Here is a 15,872-nt window from a genome sequence, read left to right as displayed (position 1 = left end):
ATCCCGTGACGCCAGCCAGTGTCGTCAGGTTTTGTGGCGGTGCCGCCTAACAAGTGGCTTGGCGGGGGTCCTTCCAGAAATTGTAGGCGGGACGATTGTGGCGCCGTTGCTCCAACAACATTAACTTACACAGCTCAGCTTCACAGCTTATCAACTTACACCCCTCAACACCCTAATCACTATCAACGACACCACCTCCACCACCACCAAACCAAAGAACACCACGCAATACCATACCGAAAATGTTACTCGACGAAAACCCCGCCACGGTACGTCAACCCCTTCCACCAAAAAAACCTCCCAACTAAACCCCCCGCCAGCTCATCCACCACACAATCGGCAACTTCAACATCCAACCCGACAAACAAGCCGTCACGCGCATCAATGACTCGCTGGCCACGCTGCAGCAGTCGCGCGAGCTGCGCATGCGCGAGGCCGAGTCCGCCCTCCGCAAGCTCTCGCGCCACCTCTCCGCCTTGAACAACCAACAGGAAGAGGCCGTGGCCGCGCACGACGCCGGCCAGCACGCCGCCGAGATGGTCGAGCTCGACACCAAGAAGTTCCGCATCGCCAAGAGCGCCACCGAGCTGGAGATCGAGAGCGAGCGGCTCGAGGGTGAGCTGGAAATGCTCCGCGAGCGGCTGGCGGATCTGGAGGCGCAGGGCGTCGAGGGGGATGAGCCCACGCGTCGCGAGCGGGAGATGGATGATGCGACGCTGTAAGTTCGCCCCAAAACAAACCATGGGGGGGAAGTGGGTTTGCTGATACTGACATACACGCACACGCACAGTCTTCGATTGAAAATCTACCGATCTCTGGGTGTCGATATCGAGGCGGACGAGACGGGCAACTTCAATAAAGCCGTGATCCGGAATAGTCGCAAGGGTGACGTCCATGTCGTCAACATTGATCCGAAATTCTCGCGGTTCTTCTACTCGAATTATTTCTGGTCGACGATGCAAGGGTAGAGAGGCTTGCCTCTTCGGGATGGCGTTTCTCGTTGGTTTATATGGTGTTGGTGTTGGTGTTGGGCTGGGTTCCTCGGCGTCTCTTACTGTATCTTACATGATTGATTATACCCCCTCCGCCTCTGCTGAATCGAATCTACCTTTCTTTCTGGTATATATCCTCCTATTCACGTAGGACTAAGCGTCGATTGTGACTCTTCTGCCTCCGACTTACCCTCCTCCACCACCCCCTCACTCAGCCCCATCATCTTCAACTCGCGCAGCAAACCCTGGCGATCCCGCTCCGACAGCAAACTCGGCACGCCGCCTGTCGCCCAGAGCAGCGGTTTCTCCTCGGGGAACCGGCTCTGGATGACCGACAGCGCCTCGTAGCGGGTCTCCTGATCATCGGGCGCCAGGTTCCAGAGCGCCCACCACTTCTCCTCCTGCTGCAGCATGCGCGCCTCGATCTGATCCATGCCCGGCAGCGGCAGCGCCCCGCCGTGGCCCGGGGCCTGGTCCCAGGTCAACCGGATGGGCGGCGGGTAGGGCTTCGCGCGCAGCTCAGCGGGCAGCTTGTCGCGGAGCTCCTCCTCCCACAGCGCCAGGCCGCCCTCGGCATCCAGCTCGGCCAGCTCCGAGGCGAGCTGGCGCTCCGGCCCGTGGACGACCTCGACGCCCAGCGGCGCGACGCCCAGCGCCTCGACCGCCTCATTCCACAGCGCCTGCCGCAGCACCCCCCGCAGATCCACCATCAGGTACACGAGCGGCAGCGCGCTCCGCTGCAGCGCCGCGCGCACCCCGGCCGACGCCTCGCGCCGGTTGACCAGCATCCCGACGCGCGGGCCCGCCTGCCCCGCTCCCTGCTGCTGGTGCTGGTGCTGGTGCTGCTGCTGCTGCAGCCGCCAGGTGTGCGGCACCCGCCGCGCGACCACCCCCTCCAGCTCGCGGATGCACTGCGGCCCCACGCGCCGCCGGTGCGCCTTGCACTGCACCGCGACGTGGATCGGCTGCTCGTGGCCCGGCAGATGCCACGTGCCCAGGTGATCGATGCCGTTGTCGCTGCGGCCGCCGGTGCGGTGCAGCAGCAGCGCCGCCGCGTGCCGCAGCTCCGTTTGCACCGTATACTCGTACAGGTTGCCGATGAAGAGCGTCGACGTCCGCGAGAGCTCGTGCCGCCGCGCGAAGTCGATGAAGCTCGCGCGGTTGTAGTGCTTGTGTTTCGAGATCGGGGGCACGGGCAGCTGGTACACCCGCCGCGTGAAGAAGGAGAGCGAGGAGGTCATTTTGCGGGTGGTGCGGGGGTCGGGTGCATAGTTGGTTCGTGTGCGTCGGTATTGGGTAACTGAATGCGGAAGAGCGGATTTAAGTTGTGATCGGTAGTGGTAACGCGGTGGATAAAGAGGGAGCTTGGGTTGCGTGGCGATCGGGGGAAAAAAGTGGTGTGTGAGGGAGGGAGGGCGAGCGGAGCGGAGGAAAAAGGCCGACAGACAATCCTCTCTAATCTTATCGCGATTTGCATCTGATCCTCTACTCCGCCTTGAGCGAGCTCTCCTCTACTCTTCCCATACATACATACTCTTCCACCATCTCTAACTCCACCTCTCCCTCTTACCTACTTGAATTAATCCCTTCCCCCTCACCAAACCACCACCATACAATACCAAGAAAAGAAAAAACAAAAAAGAATCAAAATGGCCGACATCCTAACCCAACTCCAAACCTGCCTCGACCAAGTGCGTCGTCATCCCCAACCCCATCCCATCCTATCCCCCAGCAACCAAACCCAACTAACACCCCCCTCACCAAAAAAGCTAGCCACCCAATTCTACGCAACGCTAGGCTACCTAACAACCTACCACGACAACAGCCCCGCGACCGTGCCCCCACCAACCCAAACCCAAACGGCGCCGGCGGCGCCCGCGCTCGCCAAAATCCCCAAGAACTCGTCCGCGCCGCCGGTGCCCGCCAGCGCGCCGCTCGCGGCCCAGCAGCAATCCAACCAGACGCAACAACAGACGCCCGCCGAGATCCCACAAGCCGCACAACCCGGCGCCGCCGGCGCAGCACCGGAAGACACAACAACAACCGGCGCACCCCAGGACCCCGCCCTCCCGCCGGCGCCGGACTCGCCCCGCACGTTTGCCGCGCGGCAGCGCGAGCTGGCCCGGGATCTGGTGCTCAAGGAGCAGCAGATCGAGTATTTGATTAGTGTGCTGCCCGGGATCGGGTCGAGTGAGGCGGAGCAGGAGCGCCGCATCAGGGAGTTGGAGGGGGAGTTGAGGCGGTGGGAGGGGGTGCGCGGGGAGAGGATGCTGCAGCTTAAGGCGTTGAGGGGGCGGTTGGAGGGGGTGTTGGGGGCGATGGAGGTGGGGGTTTATGGGGAGCGGGACTTCTAAGTTTCATATGGAGTAAGATGGAGAGACGGGGTATGGGGATGGGGATGGGAGGAGGTGGTTGTTCAGAGGGAGAAAGCACTGGTTGATTAGCGGGTGCATGCATCGGATCATGGATTAATGATGAATTCAATTGATTATGGAAGTTATTAGGTACTGGATTGCAGATCTAAGTGCTTTGCCTCTCGTCCAAGCAAGAGCGAAAGCAAAAACAAAGACGTTGACCATGCCTTCTATATGTCTGTCTTCGTCGATGTTCGTCGATGTTCGTCGGTGCTGTGTAGCCTTGTTGTCTCTCTCTCTCTTTTTGTGTCAGTGTATATCGTGCTGTAAATCTGTCCGGCCTCGTTGACGCGCACGCCAAAATGAATAAACCATTAAAAAAAAAACGCCAGTAAATGACACCCTTCCCTTCCTTGAACCATCCAACCCACCGGGTATAGAACGAAAAAACAACAAAAAAAATCACTTGAATAAACTCCGGTATTCGCGCATCCGCTGCTCCTGCACCTCCCGCTTATCCAACTTCCCCCGGTTCATGCTCAGATCCGCCAGCTGCTGCTTCTTCTTGGCCAGCTCAAAGATCTTCTCCTCGATGCTGTCCGCCATGATGAACTGCACCGTCGTTACCGGTCGCGTCTGGCCGATGCGGTGCACGCGGTCGACCGCCTGCGCCACCGCCGCCGGGTTGTACTGCGGCTCCATGATGTACACCTTGGACGCCGAGGTCAAATTCAGCCCCACGCCGCCCGCCCCGATCGTCGCCAGCAGCACCGTGATCGCGTCGTTGTGCTGGAACTCCTCGAGCGCCTTGTTGCGCGCCGCCAGCGTCATCGTCCCGTCCAGCCGCGTGAACCCCGTCAGCCCGTTGTCGCGCAGCGCGATCTCGATTAGGTCCAGGTGCGACGTCCACGCTGAGAACACCACGCTCTTGTACGGCCGCTGCGACTCGCCCTCGCTCTGGTTCTGGTTCTGGCTCTCGCTCTCCTCCGCCGTGGCGAGCAGCTGCGCCACCAGCGCGTTGGTCTTGGTGTGCGGGCCTTCGTACTCGCCCAGCTGCTTCACATGCTTGCGGCTCTGTTTCGCCCGTGCCTGGTCCACCAGGTAGTCTTGGAGCCCGCCCACGGTGATGATGGAGTACGAGGCTGGGATCCAGCCGTCGCAGACCTGGCACCGGAGGTTCGGGGAGTGGCTCATTTGCGCTTGTTCGAACGCCTGGGTCCATCCGGAGAAGCAGTCCGGGCAGAGCACGTCGAAGCAGGGGAGTACAATGGCCACGGCCGCTTGGCGGTCGACGGCCCCGTTGTCAGCGCTGGGCTCCTCGAGCCGCTTGCCGCACGTGGCACAAGTGTCGGCCGACGACTCCTGCATCAGCGTGAACATCTCGTAGGACTTCTTGTCGGTTGCGCCGCTGCTATCGCCGCCCGTTCCCTCTTCCAGGTCAATCGCATCCTGCACGCTCAGCCCCTTGATCCGCTTGCGGTCGTCCGGGTCTAGAAGCTCCTTGCCGTGGGCGCTGACTTGGCGCAGGATCATCATGGCTTTCAGAATGTGGTGGTACATTCGCCCTTTCATCTTCGATTTCTCTTCGCCGGCAATCACCCGCATCATCACATTCGACTCCCTGCGGAAGAACTCGTGGAGCTGGCGTTCCTTTTCGGTGAAGTTCAGCATGACGATCATGTCCTGTCGCGGGGGCAGATCGATCTTGTCCTTGACTCGACGCAGCGTGAACGAATCCACAAGCACGCGCAAACTGGCTAGCACGGTAGCATCGCCTGTCTTGAAGCGACTCAGGATGTACATATTAAAGCGACCCCGGTCGTCGTAAGGGTAAAGACCGAGGAATTTCGTCACGGAGAGCAGATCCTCCAGTCGATTTTGAATGGGTGTGCCGGTCACGGACCAGCGACGCTGCGAGTTCAACCTGAGGATGGCCTGAGTCTGGGCTGCGCTCTGTTCGCGGATGGTATGGGCTTCGTCCAGAACGATCCGGAACATGTTCATCTTGGTCAACGGACTCACCCCCCGTTTCGCTCCCCTCCCCGATAGTTCGCTGAGGACAATGCTGTACGTCGTGATGACTAGATCGTACTTGGACAACTCTTCCACATCGTTGGTCCGAGACGAGCCATGGAAGACGTAGTATGAGATTGCGTCCTCTTCGAGATGCTCCTTGATCTGCGCCACCCAGTTGTTGACCGCGCTGAGAGGCGCCACCAGCAGCGTAGTCTTAGTATTGCGGATGCCAGGGAGGCTCTTGACCAGCGCGGGATCTGGAACTTGCTTCACCCATTTGATAGACTCTCCCAACGAAGTCAGAACCAGCGAGAGAATACTCAACGTCTTGCCGAGACCCATCATATCTGCCAACAGTCCACCCAGGCTTTGCGGGGGCTCCTCGTCGAGCACCGTGCCACTGATGATCTCGCGGTATTTCCTCCTGCCGCCGGACCGATAATCCCTGCGCCATAGCGAATTGTTGTCTGCTTCGTTGGGACCGAATCTGCGCGGCTTTTCCTTTTCCGTCATGAACCAGAGTGCCTGCTTCTGATGACGAAGCAAAGGTGTGCGCAGCCCAGAAGGGGGCTCCATTTCAGGCAGATTATCATTGCTCTGGAGCTGGTCGAACATTTTCATCACTGCGTCGTTGACTTCCTCGGCGGTTCGCACCTCATAGCTGACCCCTACACGACCCCTGGCGGCCACGGACGGCAAGAACGCAGCCTGGGCCCTCCGCATCTCAGCGTGTGGATTAAGTGTTGGCACACCTTGTTCCACCGCAACTGGAGACGTAAGCCATAAATTATGCTGACCGAGGTGCTTGCCGACCAGCGTAGCATCTTTCCGGAGGCCGTATAGGTTGATAGACGCCCGGTAGGTCTCGGAACAGGGTACCCATGGCCATTCGCCCTCCTTCCTCCGTCGAAAATCCAGCCGCGCAGTCAGGTCCACCTTCACGGCAGGCGAATCCAGTAACGGTACAATGACGGCTGCTGTTCTGGCATCAATCACACCAAAGATCTTCCCATTTGGGTCAGAAACTTCAATGCGGTTGTTCCCGCGCGTTTGCCGATGCACCCCGAGTTTCATTGACGGCCAGTCGTGCGTTGAGTCTGCGAAAAGAGAATGGGTCGAAGGCTTCGGGACCAACTGCGCTTGCACCGTCGCCCCCTCAATCTTCCCATAACATACCCTCTGTAGACTGAGATCATTAGACCCAGTGACCTGTATCTCGTCGTCGTCGGTGGCTGCAGCTGATACATCTACCGCAAGGAGTTAGCCGGTCAACACAGGGCTCCCAACTGAGTTTCAGACGTCCCATACCTGTAGTCAAGTCCACGACATTCGCAGTGGACGAAGACGAATCCGCCTGATCTCGCCCTTCCTTCATCCATCCGCCGAGTTCCGAGTTTCCAGTCCCGGAGAAGTTTGTAGTTTGCCCTGCCTTCATTTCTTGATCCTTCTCTACCTTCACCCTCTTGATTGGCTGACTCGCACGTCTCTCCACCCCGTACATGTTCTCTATGAGGCTCCCATGACGCGCATCAGGGCCGTCATCGTCGAGGTGCTCGGAGCTGCGCTTGGTGCTCGTGCGATCGTCGCTTTCAAAGTCCGAGCTCGCGCTCGCAAACTCAACATCGATCGTAGGCGCAGCCTGATGTACCTGCGCCGAAGCGCCCACCGCATCCCCCGCCAGCGAAGGGGTTCGCGTCCCAGACCGTGATGTCATGTTCGAGGTTGCGAGGGAGTTTGTTCTCGAGGCGCCCCCTCTCTGCTGGCGCCGGCGCGGGCTGTTGAGGAGCAGATGTGCGGCCGAGGCGGTACCCGGCGGCGCCACGGACGAGGCAGGACTGCGCTGCGAGGCGGGTGTGGAGGAAGAGTCGGGTTGGTTCGTCGAGGATCCTGGGAACGATGAGTCTTCCGTGTCTGGTCCAAGGGTGTTGCTGTTAAGGGAGGGGGATGAGGGGCAATGCAACGTCGAAAAGAGGAGCGAAGACAGAGGTCCTTCTTCGTCGTGCGGGGAATCAGCGACGTCGGGGGAGGAGGTGGGGTCCTGGTGAGAGGAGGATGATGCGGGCTCGAGCTCGGGCTCCGGGGAGGCTTTACCATTCTTGTTCTGTAGTTGTTTTCTGTGCGCCCGTGGGTTCAACAACATGGCGGCGTCGGAGGAAGCCATGGTTGTCAGATGGAGTCTCCTTCAGCTGCAGGCGGCGAGAGCGAAACACGCGCGCGGGCGGGCGGGAGATCCTGGAGAGACGGATTCAAGATCGCAAACAGGGAAACTGGCGAAGAGGAAGTAGTGAAGGCATAAATCGTCCAGAATAGACAAGCGACGGGGATAGGAAGCAGTTCTCGAGTAAGGATGGTCTGTCGCTAGTGGTCACTGACGGCTGAGCATACACTCCGGAGGGTGGGAGTCCGGTGGCGGCGAAACGAGGGACAAGTGAGGGAAGGTCACAGCGTCAATATACTACTATCGCATTAAGCTGCTAAGACCCGAGGCCCACGAGTAGGAGAAGAGAGGTGTAAGACAAGCGTGGTAGAGATGTGAGAGGTGGAGATTGGGAGGGTTGAACGCTCGATGGTGACGACGGGGCAGACGATGCCAAGAAGTTAGCAATAGATAAGATTGCGGGCGAGTCACGAGTCATGTAGTCTACTGTACAGTACGTACTAGGTACTGTATATGGTTACTATTGATGGCCGGGGTTCACAAAGACATGATCCAAAAAGAAAGGTCCCTTCACACGCTCAGCCTTCGATCTGCTGTTTGTCTTGCTTCTCCGACCCAATCTCTCCTCTCCTCTCCGCCTTGGTCTCTCAGCCCCCAATCCTCCCTCCGTTTGCCATTCTCCGACTCTTAAGTCCTCAAGTCTTTCTTTCATTGTTATTAAGCCCACTCCTCGATCTTGAAAGCAAGGCGAAAAAAAAAAGCATTAATTCTATTCTTGATTCCTTTTGTCTCGCAACTATTTATAGCTATATGTACTCAAAGCAGAAATTATACACCGGGTGTAAGTCTGAATAAAGATTAGGCCTCCCACAATATCCCACGTGAAGATCAACTTCCATTGTCTATGACACTAACCCATCAGATGAAGTTTTCCAACAAAAGCCATACCTTGCAAATCGAAAAGGAACTCCTCATGCCAGATTATCATGATACACGCTAAATGGGGAGACGAAGAAGAGAAAAGCGAAGAAATGGGGAAAGGAAAAAGCGTTGAGAGGGGGACGTGTGAGAATCCGTGTTTAGCACCAGGTAAACACGGGATTCTTACTTTTGACGGCCTCCAGCCGCTCGACAATCACTTTACGTTGGTTGCCTTCCATGCCCTCTGCGGCTGCATATCCGAGATCTCCTTCGAGATCGTCGCTGCTCCAGAGCAGGTGCGCTTGGCCGCGATTACTGGAGATGGAGCTGTGTTTCTGGTGTCGGTGGCCTGGTCGAGGTGGGAGCGTGGCCCAGCTGCGTTCCAAGTCTCTACCATGACTCAGCTCGTCAATACTGTCGCGGCCATACCGGTCGTCCATGGTGACTGGGCTACCCGAGAGTGCCCTGCCATGGCCGGACGCGGAACCGCGGCCTCTGGACAGTTCAAACCGGTTGGGGTTTGGCAGTTCATTTGGAGGGGAACTGAGTCCAAGCAGATCGACCTCAGGACCTGTACCCAAGGACATCGAGGTACCAATATCCATTTCCTCGTTATCGGGATCATACGTGCTATGTTTGTCGTAATTTTCGTAGCTCTTCACTTTGCGTCTCTGAGCCTCCGTGGAGGGGCCGCGGAGGGGGATAGCAACCGGCACATCCACAAGATCATCCCAGACACAGACGCGCGTTCTTCTCGTCAGTTCAAGTGGGCCATGGTCGGGATGCTTCAGTGTCTCCACAACATTCCATGCCTGACCTTTCATGACTGCAATCTGTCTCGCAAACATGCTCTCCTTGAAATCATCGTCTTGTGAGAACACACGGCGCAAAGCCATCTGTGTGCCGCTCCACCAGGCAGTAGAGGTTAGAAGCGGTAGGAAATGGTCACGGGTCTTCTGCGAAAATGGTTGGCCGATCAAAGATACGGGCAGAAACAACCAGCCGAATGGGAAACTCCGCCACTGAGAGATATTAGCGCGAGCCATGCAAATGGTGATATTCTTCCGTTAACTTACCGCATCGGGATGTTTCCATGGCCACGAGAGACTGTTATCGATGGCACCAATTTGGATGGTTGCATAAGGTTCGGTTGCGTTCAAGGGAGTCCCTGTGCGACTCACGGCAAGCATGGACTCATGTCTCCGGTAGGGATGAGGCGCAGTTGTCGCTCCGTCGGAATTGACTGCTACCGGGCGCGCAGGGGGCAAGTCATCGTCATCATTTTCTTGCCGCTGCTGCTGCGCGCCATTGGGTTTCGGCGGATCAGCGACAATGGAGACTTCCTCGGTTTTCCAATCGATCTTAATCATCCAATTGTCGAGACCTCGGTCCGTGTTGCGCATGATGTAGTCCAGGATCACGAGCTTCTCCAGCTCTTCCCTGAACGACTGCTTCAGGCTTTCCGTCCAGTAGAACCGCCGCTCTCTGCTTTCCTCACGCGGTGACGGAGTTTGCGTCTGACCGTCGCGGTACGCTTCTTCGTCTTCATCGTCCGAGTGAATTCCAGAAGGGCGACATGCTTCATTCCACGGACGCTTCTTTCGTTTGGGAGCATCTTCTGCTCTGAACCCGGTATTGGTTTGATCGGGCCAAGGGTGGTCGCGCAGGAAGAGGTTTGCATCCTTGTAGCCTTTGAGGAAGACCTGGAAGCTACCGGCCTTGGGCGGGAGGGACTTCTTGCCCATCCAAGCTTTTCTGCGGTCCCAAAAGTCGTAGAAGAAGGACTTCGAGGACAGCCAGACAATATCGGTGTAAGGAACGAGATTGGTTTGCAGTCGAGAGTCGAGAACATAGGCTGCCGCTTCGGAAACATAGGATAGGTTGGGAATGAGACAAGCTCGACCGAAGAAGCATGGGAACAGGTTGCGGTGAATCCACTTGGTCCATTTCGGGTTGCGAGATGCATAGGGTTCTTCATCTTTGGGCTTGAAGACTCCCACTACCTTACCCTCGCTGTTCCGCGCGAAATAACTACCCGAACTGCCCTGGGAGATCATTCGGGGATGGACCCCCATCTCAATGGCGATCCGGACACTCTCCACCACCTCTTCGAACTCCTCTCGAGCTCTCCGCGCAGCACCTTCGACCTCGTCTGACTCGAGAACCTCCGCAGTGACAGGCCGAACCCCATCGGGCGCCTGGAAGACTGAGTGGTAGATCTCTAGCTTCTCCTCCTCGAGTGTCTTTCCCTTGACTCGATTGATCTTGAATTTGGAAGCGAATTCTTCGGCCCACCGCTCGAGGCGCGCATTGATGGCTTTGATGTCCACCCCCGAGTTCCTCCGTCCCCGTCGGTGATACTGCCCACTCAGCCTCCGTCGCGGTTCGGGGGGCGAGGCCAGGCCGGTTCGTGCGGAGATCGGTGCATATCGTGGTGCGGATTGGGAGATGGTGTGGGAGTCGTGTTGGAGGTCGTCATCGTCTGAGTATTCGTATGGATCGTGGGCTCGATCTTCTTCTTCCTGCGCCAAGCGGGCATACCCCGAAGTTGCGGGTCGATTCTTGGGCATAGTGGCAGGGCGACTGGTCTAGGACTGCAAGGGCCGGGAGGCAACCAACATTCAGTTCATATGAAAGGGAGCACGAAGGGAAGGAATTGAGGAATGGGGTATAAAATGAATGAAGAAAGGGAACAATCGACACGATGGGTTTAGCCAGAAAGAGACTCAAGGCATCACTGACAACCGACAGCAACAGAAACGCAAATGAAACTCGGCGGGTGGAAATGGGTGGAGGGTGGAGGGTGGAGGGTGGAGGTTAGTTAAGTTGGTTGAGTAAAGTAAGTAGGACTGGACTAGGTGGAGGAGACGGAGCGGGCGAGGGACTTGCAGTGGTGGACGTTCACGCTGTCATCTTCTGCTGTTCCGATACGGCTGTGGCTTGCCTTGTCTGTTTGATCTGGCAGAACTGTATTGATACCATCTCCGGTGCCTCAGCGCTGTCTGTTAATTGGACCACGAACCGGTCAGGGTCCTGTGCCGCCACATGTCTGACGATACGATACGACACCGCCACGGCAGCTCCTCCGAAAGCGCGGGCTCCACCCAAGCTTGATGAACATCGACAAAACCCCTGAATGATGAGCAGAAAGAGACGAGGACCTAGAAGACGAAGGCCTAGAAGTCTTGGGCAATCATTACAATTGCTGTGAGCCATACATGTTCAATCCACGTGGTGAAGCAGAGACTCTCAATTACGACTGTCAAACAGAGAACGGAGGCACAGTCTTACTCAGTACCTTAGGAATAACTTATACTCCATACAAATACGTACTCCGTAATAGCCACAGCTCCATTGATCGATGGCTGTCTCGGCGAGCAAACGGTTGGTCATCGTGGCCGATTAGTTGTTCGACCCCGTGCGGGAAACCGGTTTCACTCGAGCCCCAATTCCAAGAAGAAGCGATCGATCTTAGGGTACTCGGTACCTAACCCCTAAAAGCTTCCCTTTCCGAGTAAAGAACCGAAGGACCAGATGGAACCAAATGGATATCGAAGGGGCATGCAGGGGCACGGCAACAACATTGCCAGGACTCATTCCGGGTCTAGTACCGAGTAACTTGGTTAATCGATAATCGTTTCTACTGTACTCCGTAGATAAGGGAGGAGACATGCGGACAACAACCATGTCGGAGAGAACAAATCAATTGTTCGCGGTGGGTATTGTCTGCAGTGTACTGTGTACTTTTGTCTTTTTTAGTACGGACGTGTACGGAGTATACTCAAGTATATAGTTAGTTATAACTTCACTTCGATGACGGCATCACCTACCAGCCAAAACAAGAAAAGAAAAACGCTGAGAAGACAAAAGAAAGTGGTCCGTAGTACTCCGTACTCCGTAGCCAAATAACTAACTGAGTTCACGGGTCCAGCCCCAGCCGCCGCAAAAGGGCATGGAACAATCGATAAGTTCAAGGTTCCCTAATAGTAACTGTAGCCTCTCCGGCCCAGCCTGCGCGCGCGATAAGTTAATCAATCAATCTCGTTCCACCCCCGACCACCCCGTCACGCTTCCTCCAATCTCACCTTCAAAGTTCACCACTCCTCCTCCCCCCATTCGTCTTCGCGTTTTCCCCGGATGACCACTTTGCAGGCCTCTCAGGCAACTCAATTGATGGTCTCTTCAACGCCTTGTTCTCTGCTCTGTCATTCATTTCACTTGTTCGTCGGGTCGAGTCTCTTCGTCTTGTCTTACGGACAGCCTCGCTGAGATCCTTCGCTCCTTATCCGTTATATCTGCCTTGTCCTTTGCCAGTCCAACTCGGTTGCGATAAAACCCCAGAACACGCGGGAAGAATAGATTCTCACATCGTTCCTTGAACGCTTGCATTTGGCTCGTGGGAAATCGCAGGAAGACATTCCAGATCAATCCTCCCTTTTTTTCCGTGGCTGGTCCTCTTCCCGAGCAGCGCGAACCTTCCCTCCCCCATACAACCCTCCTCGGAGTTCTCGACGCGAAACAGCTTATATTGATTCTTCAATTCGGTCAATTGAGGCCGGATTTTTAGTCAATCCTCAACGACATCCTCCACAGTGGCTTCACTCCTATTCCGGGCGTCGCCCATCGACCCAGCCCTCCGACCCCCATCGCCGTCCAATCCCCAGTCCCACGAACCCGCTTACAATCCAGGCTCGTCCTCCGGGGAGAGTCAATTGGATTCGCGTCAATCCACAACTGATACTGTGACTGGAGTCTCGTCCGCATCCTCGCAGTACTCGGGAGCCATTCCGGAACTCAGCTCGCTGGACAAATTCACCCATAGTCCCGGCAGTAGCAGCAGTAACGGCAGCGCGTTCCCCAGCTCGCTCGGTCCCTCTTTGCCTGGGTTGTCAGCTCTGGCCTCGGTCGCATCGGCGCCCACTTCCAATCTGCGGTACGTATTCTTGCAGCCTCTCCTCGCCGGGTGAAATTATGAAGATATTCGCTTGTGGGACAAGTCCGTGGCGGCTGCTTGATAACTACGGGTGGAGGCCATCGACTTGATCGCATGGTAAGCACGGTCTTTACTGACGAATCTTACGTGTCCAGAGCGTCGAGTAGCAATGCAAATCACGGAATGGCCAATATGACCTACGCGACATCATCCCCAGCTGCCACCACTGGTGGACAAGGCAATAATCCTGTAAGTAATAAGTTGGATGGATGGAGCTTTTGGGGCTTATCGCAACGGGGGGAGCGAAGTCCTTATCTACGGACTACTACTCTAGTAGTGGCAGCTGAGGAATTTTTTCCCCTTTTGACCTTTTGAGCCGGAATCCCCTCGTTTCTTTTTCGCACCCAATCTTTTGCTGTTATCAGCAGCCGCTGGGGTCTTGGCGCCGCACCACCAATGCCTTATCGCTCCCACCCATCAAATCTCTCCCGATCTTATCAACCCAGCGCTCTTCCTCACTCCATCCACTATCAGCGCCGTCTCCTCATCTTCCCCATCCTCTGCCTTCCTCTACCGCCCCGTTTGCTACTGAAAAGACCATGGCGACCACGTTGGCTGATCAAAAACGTCCTCAATTACAGCCCGTGTGCCAGAATTGCGGCACCTCCACCACCCCCCTCTGGCGCCGTGACGAACTCGGCTCCGTGCTCTGCAACGCCTGTGGTCTATTCTTGAAACTACATGGGAGGCCTCGTCCGATAAGCCTAAAGACCGATGTGATCAAAAGCCGCAACCGCGTCAAGACCGCCGGTCAGGGTACCAAGCGCAAGGTGAGTCCTCGACTCGAAAATTTTTCTTATCCGTGACGTCTCTTCCCAGTACCCGATTGCTAACCCTTCTTGTCTATCTTCCTCCACAGTCGGGCGGTACCATCGATACCAATGGCCTCTCTGCCTCCCGATCCGAAGCAGGGACTCCGCCTCTGGGATCGCATGGCAATCGTCGCGCGTCGCGAAAGACGTCTCCGGGCCACTCCGACCGATCCAACTCGCCGGTGCCGCGCACGGAAACGCCTGGTCTCCCTCAGGTGCAACAACAACACACCCAATCGCTGCACAACTCCAATATCGCACCGCAACACATGTTTGACAGTGTGACCATTGGTGACCATGGCATGAATCCGCCAAATTCAATGCCGTCGGTGCAGCTGCGCCAGCCTTCCCCGACCTCGACGTCCGCGGCTGGCGACCGTCACCCCGAGTCTCCTCAGACTTATGAAGGTCTCTTGGCGGCGAATACATCCCTGAAGACGCGCGTGAGCGAATTGGAGTTTATCAACGAACTCTTCCGCGGTCGTGTCGCGGAGCTCGAGCGAAGCGATGCGACGGCTCGCCGGTCCGAAATGATTGTGCGCGACTCGGAAGTCCGGCTGCGACGGTCTCTGGAAGAGGCCCAGCGACGCGAGGACGATCTCAAACAGCGGGTTGCCGACCTTGAGCGGCAGCTAGCTGACAAGAGTACTTTCAACAACATCACGAACAGCGACAGTCCGGGTGAACCTCTAGCCAAGAGAATGCGATTGTCAGACGTGGTCGAGCAACCAGCCGAGTCTCCGACCAAATCGCCCAAGAGCGTCTAACCCAGGAAGGAAGGCTCAGTATGTTGGACGAAAGCGTCCGCGTTGTTGATCCCAACGTGTATTCGCGCGTTGCTGAGATCTCTGATCTGATCTTCCTTGGTCTTTTTGATACCCTTTACGAGTCTTGTCATTGGCTGGTTGTATATCGGATGAACTAATTGTACCCTTCTCCTTGAATCGAATCTTTTTATATTTATCCTCTTTCTACCACCCCCCTACACAATCTCTCTCTTTCTGCTTTATTCTTAATTCCGATATGGGACGGGGAAAGATCGGTTGGTCGGCAATCATCAGCACATCGCACGCGGTCTGGAATCTGCAGAGCAAACCACAAAACAGGACAAGCGAGACAAAGTTTTGCCACGATACAAAAAAAGGAGAATGGGTTGACCCTGTAAAATGACCCGGGGCATCGTTCTCGATGTTCAGTACTTCGATGTTTATCTTATATTCCCTGCAATCACAATGTGCTTTTCCCATTCAACCATATGACATGTTAACCATGCGACTGTTTGCTATCCGGTCGTGCTATGTTCTTTCCGCCGCGACCAGTATCACTTGATTGAAACAATCTATTTGGAGTGTCCCCGCGTATACAATCCTTCCTCGACACTCGTAATCAAGACAGTTCTCTGCAGCCAGGACGTACACTCTGTTTGCTCACTGAGCGGGCACCAGCAGCCTCGGTCATTCCTACCTCCGGTTCCTCAATGATCACGCGTCTTATACTGTACGAGCATGATCATCTGCGTCTGTTACACGTTCTGAGAGGCATGTGGCTCGAATCCCTACCAATCAGTAAAGACCCGTTTTCGTCATACCTTCTACCGCCCAGAGGTATACACGCTGATATCATGCA

At 56.2% G+C, this 15,872-nt stretch overlaps 5 protein-coding genes across 5 annotated transcripts; 3 read left to right on the top strand and 2 right to left on the bottom strand.

Annotated features, from left to right (window-relative positions):
- The first annotated feature begins 119 nt into the window (after window positions 1-119).
- Window positions 120-1,156, top strand: BO72DRAFT_451597 (kinetochore Spc24 family protein). Its single transcript, XM_040945526.1, has 3 exons — window positions 120-269; window positions 321-718; window positions 791-1,156. The coding sequence occupies exons 1-3, from the start codon at window positions 243-245 to the stop codon at window positions 966-968; spliced, it is 603 nt and encodes a 200-aa protein (XP_040797604.1). The 5' UTR covers window positions 120-242; the 3' UTR covers window positions 969-1,156.
- On the bottom strand, window positions 1,016-2,685 carry BO72DRAFT_232663 (uncharacterized protein). The gene has a single exon (XM_040939864.1). The coding sequence runs from the start codon at window positions 2,231-2,233 to the stop codon at window positions 1,136-1,138; it is 1,098 nt and encodes a 365-aa protein (XP_040797603.1). The 5' UTR covers window positions 2,234-2,685; the 3' UTR covers window positions 1,016-1,135.
- On the top strand, window positions 2,502-3,346 carry BO72DRAFT_480143 (uncharacterized protein; the record flags this gene model as incomplete). Its single annotated transcript, XM_040947612.1, has 2 exons — window positions 2,502-2,683; window positions 2,762-3,346. Exons 1-2 carry the CDS (start codon window positions 2,642-2,644, stop codon window positions 3,344-3,346), a joined length of 627 nt encoding a protein of 208 aa, XP_040797602.1. The 5' UTR covers window positions 2,502-2,641.
- Window positions 3,347-3,808: 462 nt separating this feature from the next.
- On the bottom strand, window positions 3,809-11,011 carry BO72DRAFT_386777 (uncharacterized protein; the record flags this gene model as incomplete). The annotated part of the gene is made up of 4 exons (XM_040941647.1): window positions 3,809-6,609; window positions 6,671-7,476; window positions 8,616-9,463; window positions 9,518-11,011. The coding sequence occupies 4 exons, from the start codon at window positions 11,009-11,011 to the stop codon at window positions 3,809-3,811; spliced, it is 5,949 nt and encodes a 1,982-aa protein (XP_040797601.1).
- Window positions 11,012-13,557: 2,546 nt separating this feature from the next.
- On the top strand, window positions 13,558-15,115 carry BO72DRAFT_518076 (putative GATA transcription factor (AreB)). The gene is made up of 2 exons (XM_040949636.1): window positions 13,558-14,204; window positions 14,294-15,115. Exons 1-2 carry the CDS (start codon window positions 13,974-13,976, stop codon window positions 15,011-15,013), a joined length of 951 nt encoding a protein of 316 aa, XP_040797600.1. The 5' UTR covers window positions 13,558-13,973; the 3' UTR covers window positions 15,014-15,115.
- The last annotated feature ends 757 nt before the right edge of the window (window positions 15,116-15,872 follow it).

This window comes from Aspergillus fijiensis (assembly GCF_003184825.1).
Source record: "Aspergillus fijiensis CBS 313.89 unplaced genomic scaffold BO72scaffold_58, whole genome shotgun sequence".
In the NCBI taxonomy this organism is placed as follows: Eukaryota; Fungi; Ascomycota; class Eurotiomycetes; order Eurotiales; family Aspergillaceae; genus Aspergillus; species Aspergillus fijiensis.
The sequence above is the reverse complement of the archived record's forward strand: the minus strand, read 5'-3'. Positions and strand labels throughout refer to the sequence as shown.

Bases quoted from the DNA above. Each gene is read 5' to 3' on its own strand.
- BO72DRAFT_451597 (XM_040945526.1), top strand. From the start codon at position 243: ATGTTACTCGACGAAAACCCCGCCACG. The intron at 270-320 runs GTACGTCAACCC...ACCCCCCGCCAG, and splicing joins TCGACGAAAACCCCGCCACG to CTCATCCACCACACAATCGG. The intron at 719-790 runs GTAAGTTCGCCC...GCACACGCACAG, and splicing joins GAGATGGATGATGCGACGCT to TCTTCGATTGAAAATCTACC.
- BO72DRAFT_518076 (XM_040949636.1), top strand. From the start codon at position 13,974: ATGGCGACCACGTTGGCTGATCAAAAACGTCCTCAATTACAGCCCGTG. The intron at 14,205-14,293 runs GTGAGTCCTCGA...CTTCCTCCACAG, and splicing joins GTCAGGGTACCAAGCGCAAG to TCGGGCGGTACCATCGATAC.
- BO72DRAFT_232663 (XM_040939864.1), bottom strand. From the start codon at position 2,233: ATGACCTCCTCGCTCTCCTTCTTCACGCGGCGGGTGTACCAGCTGCCC.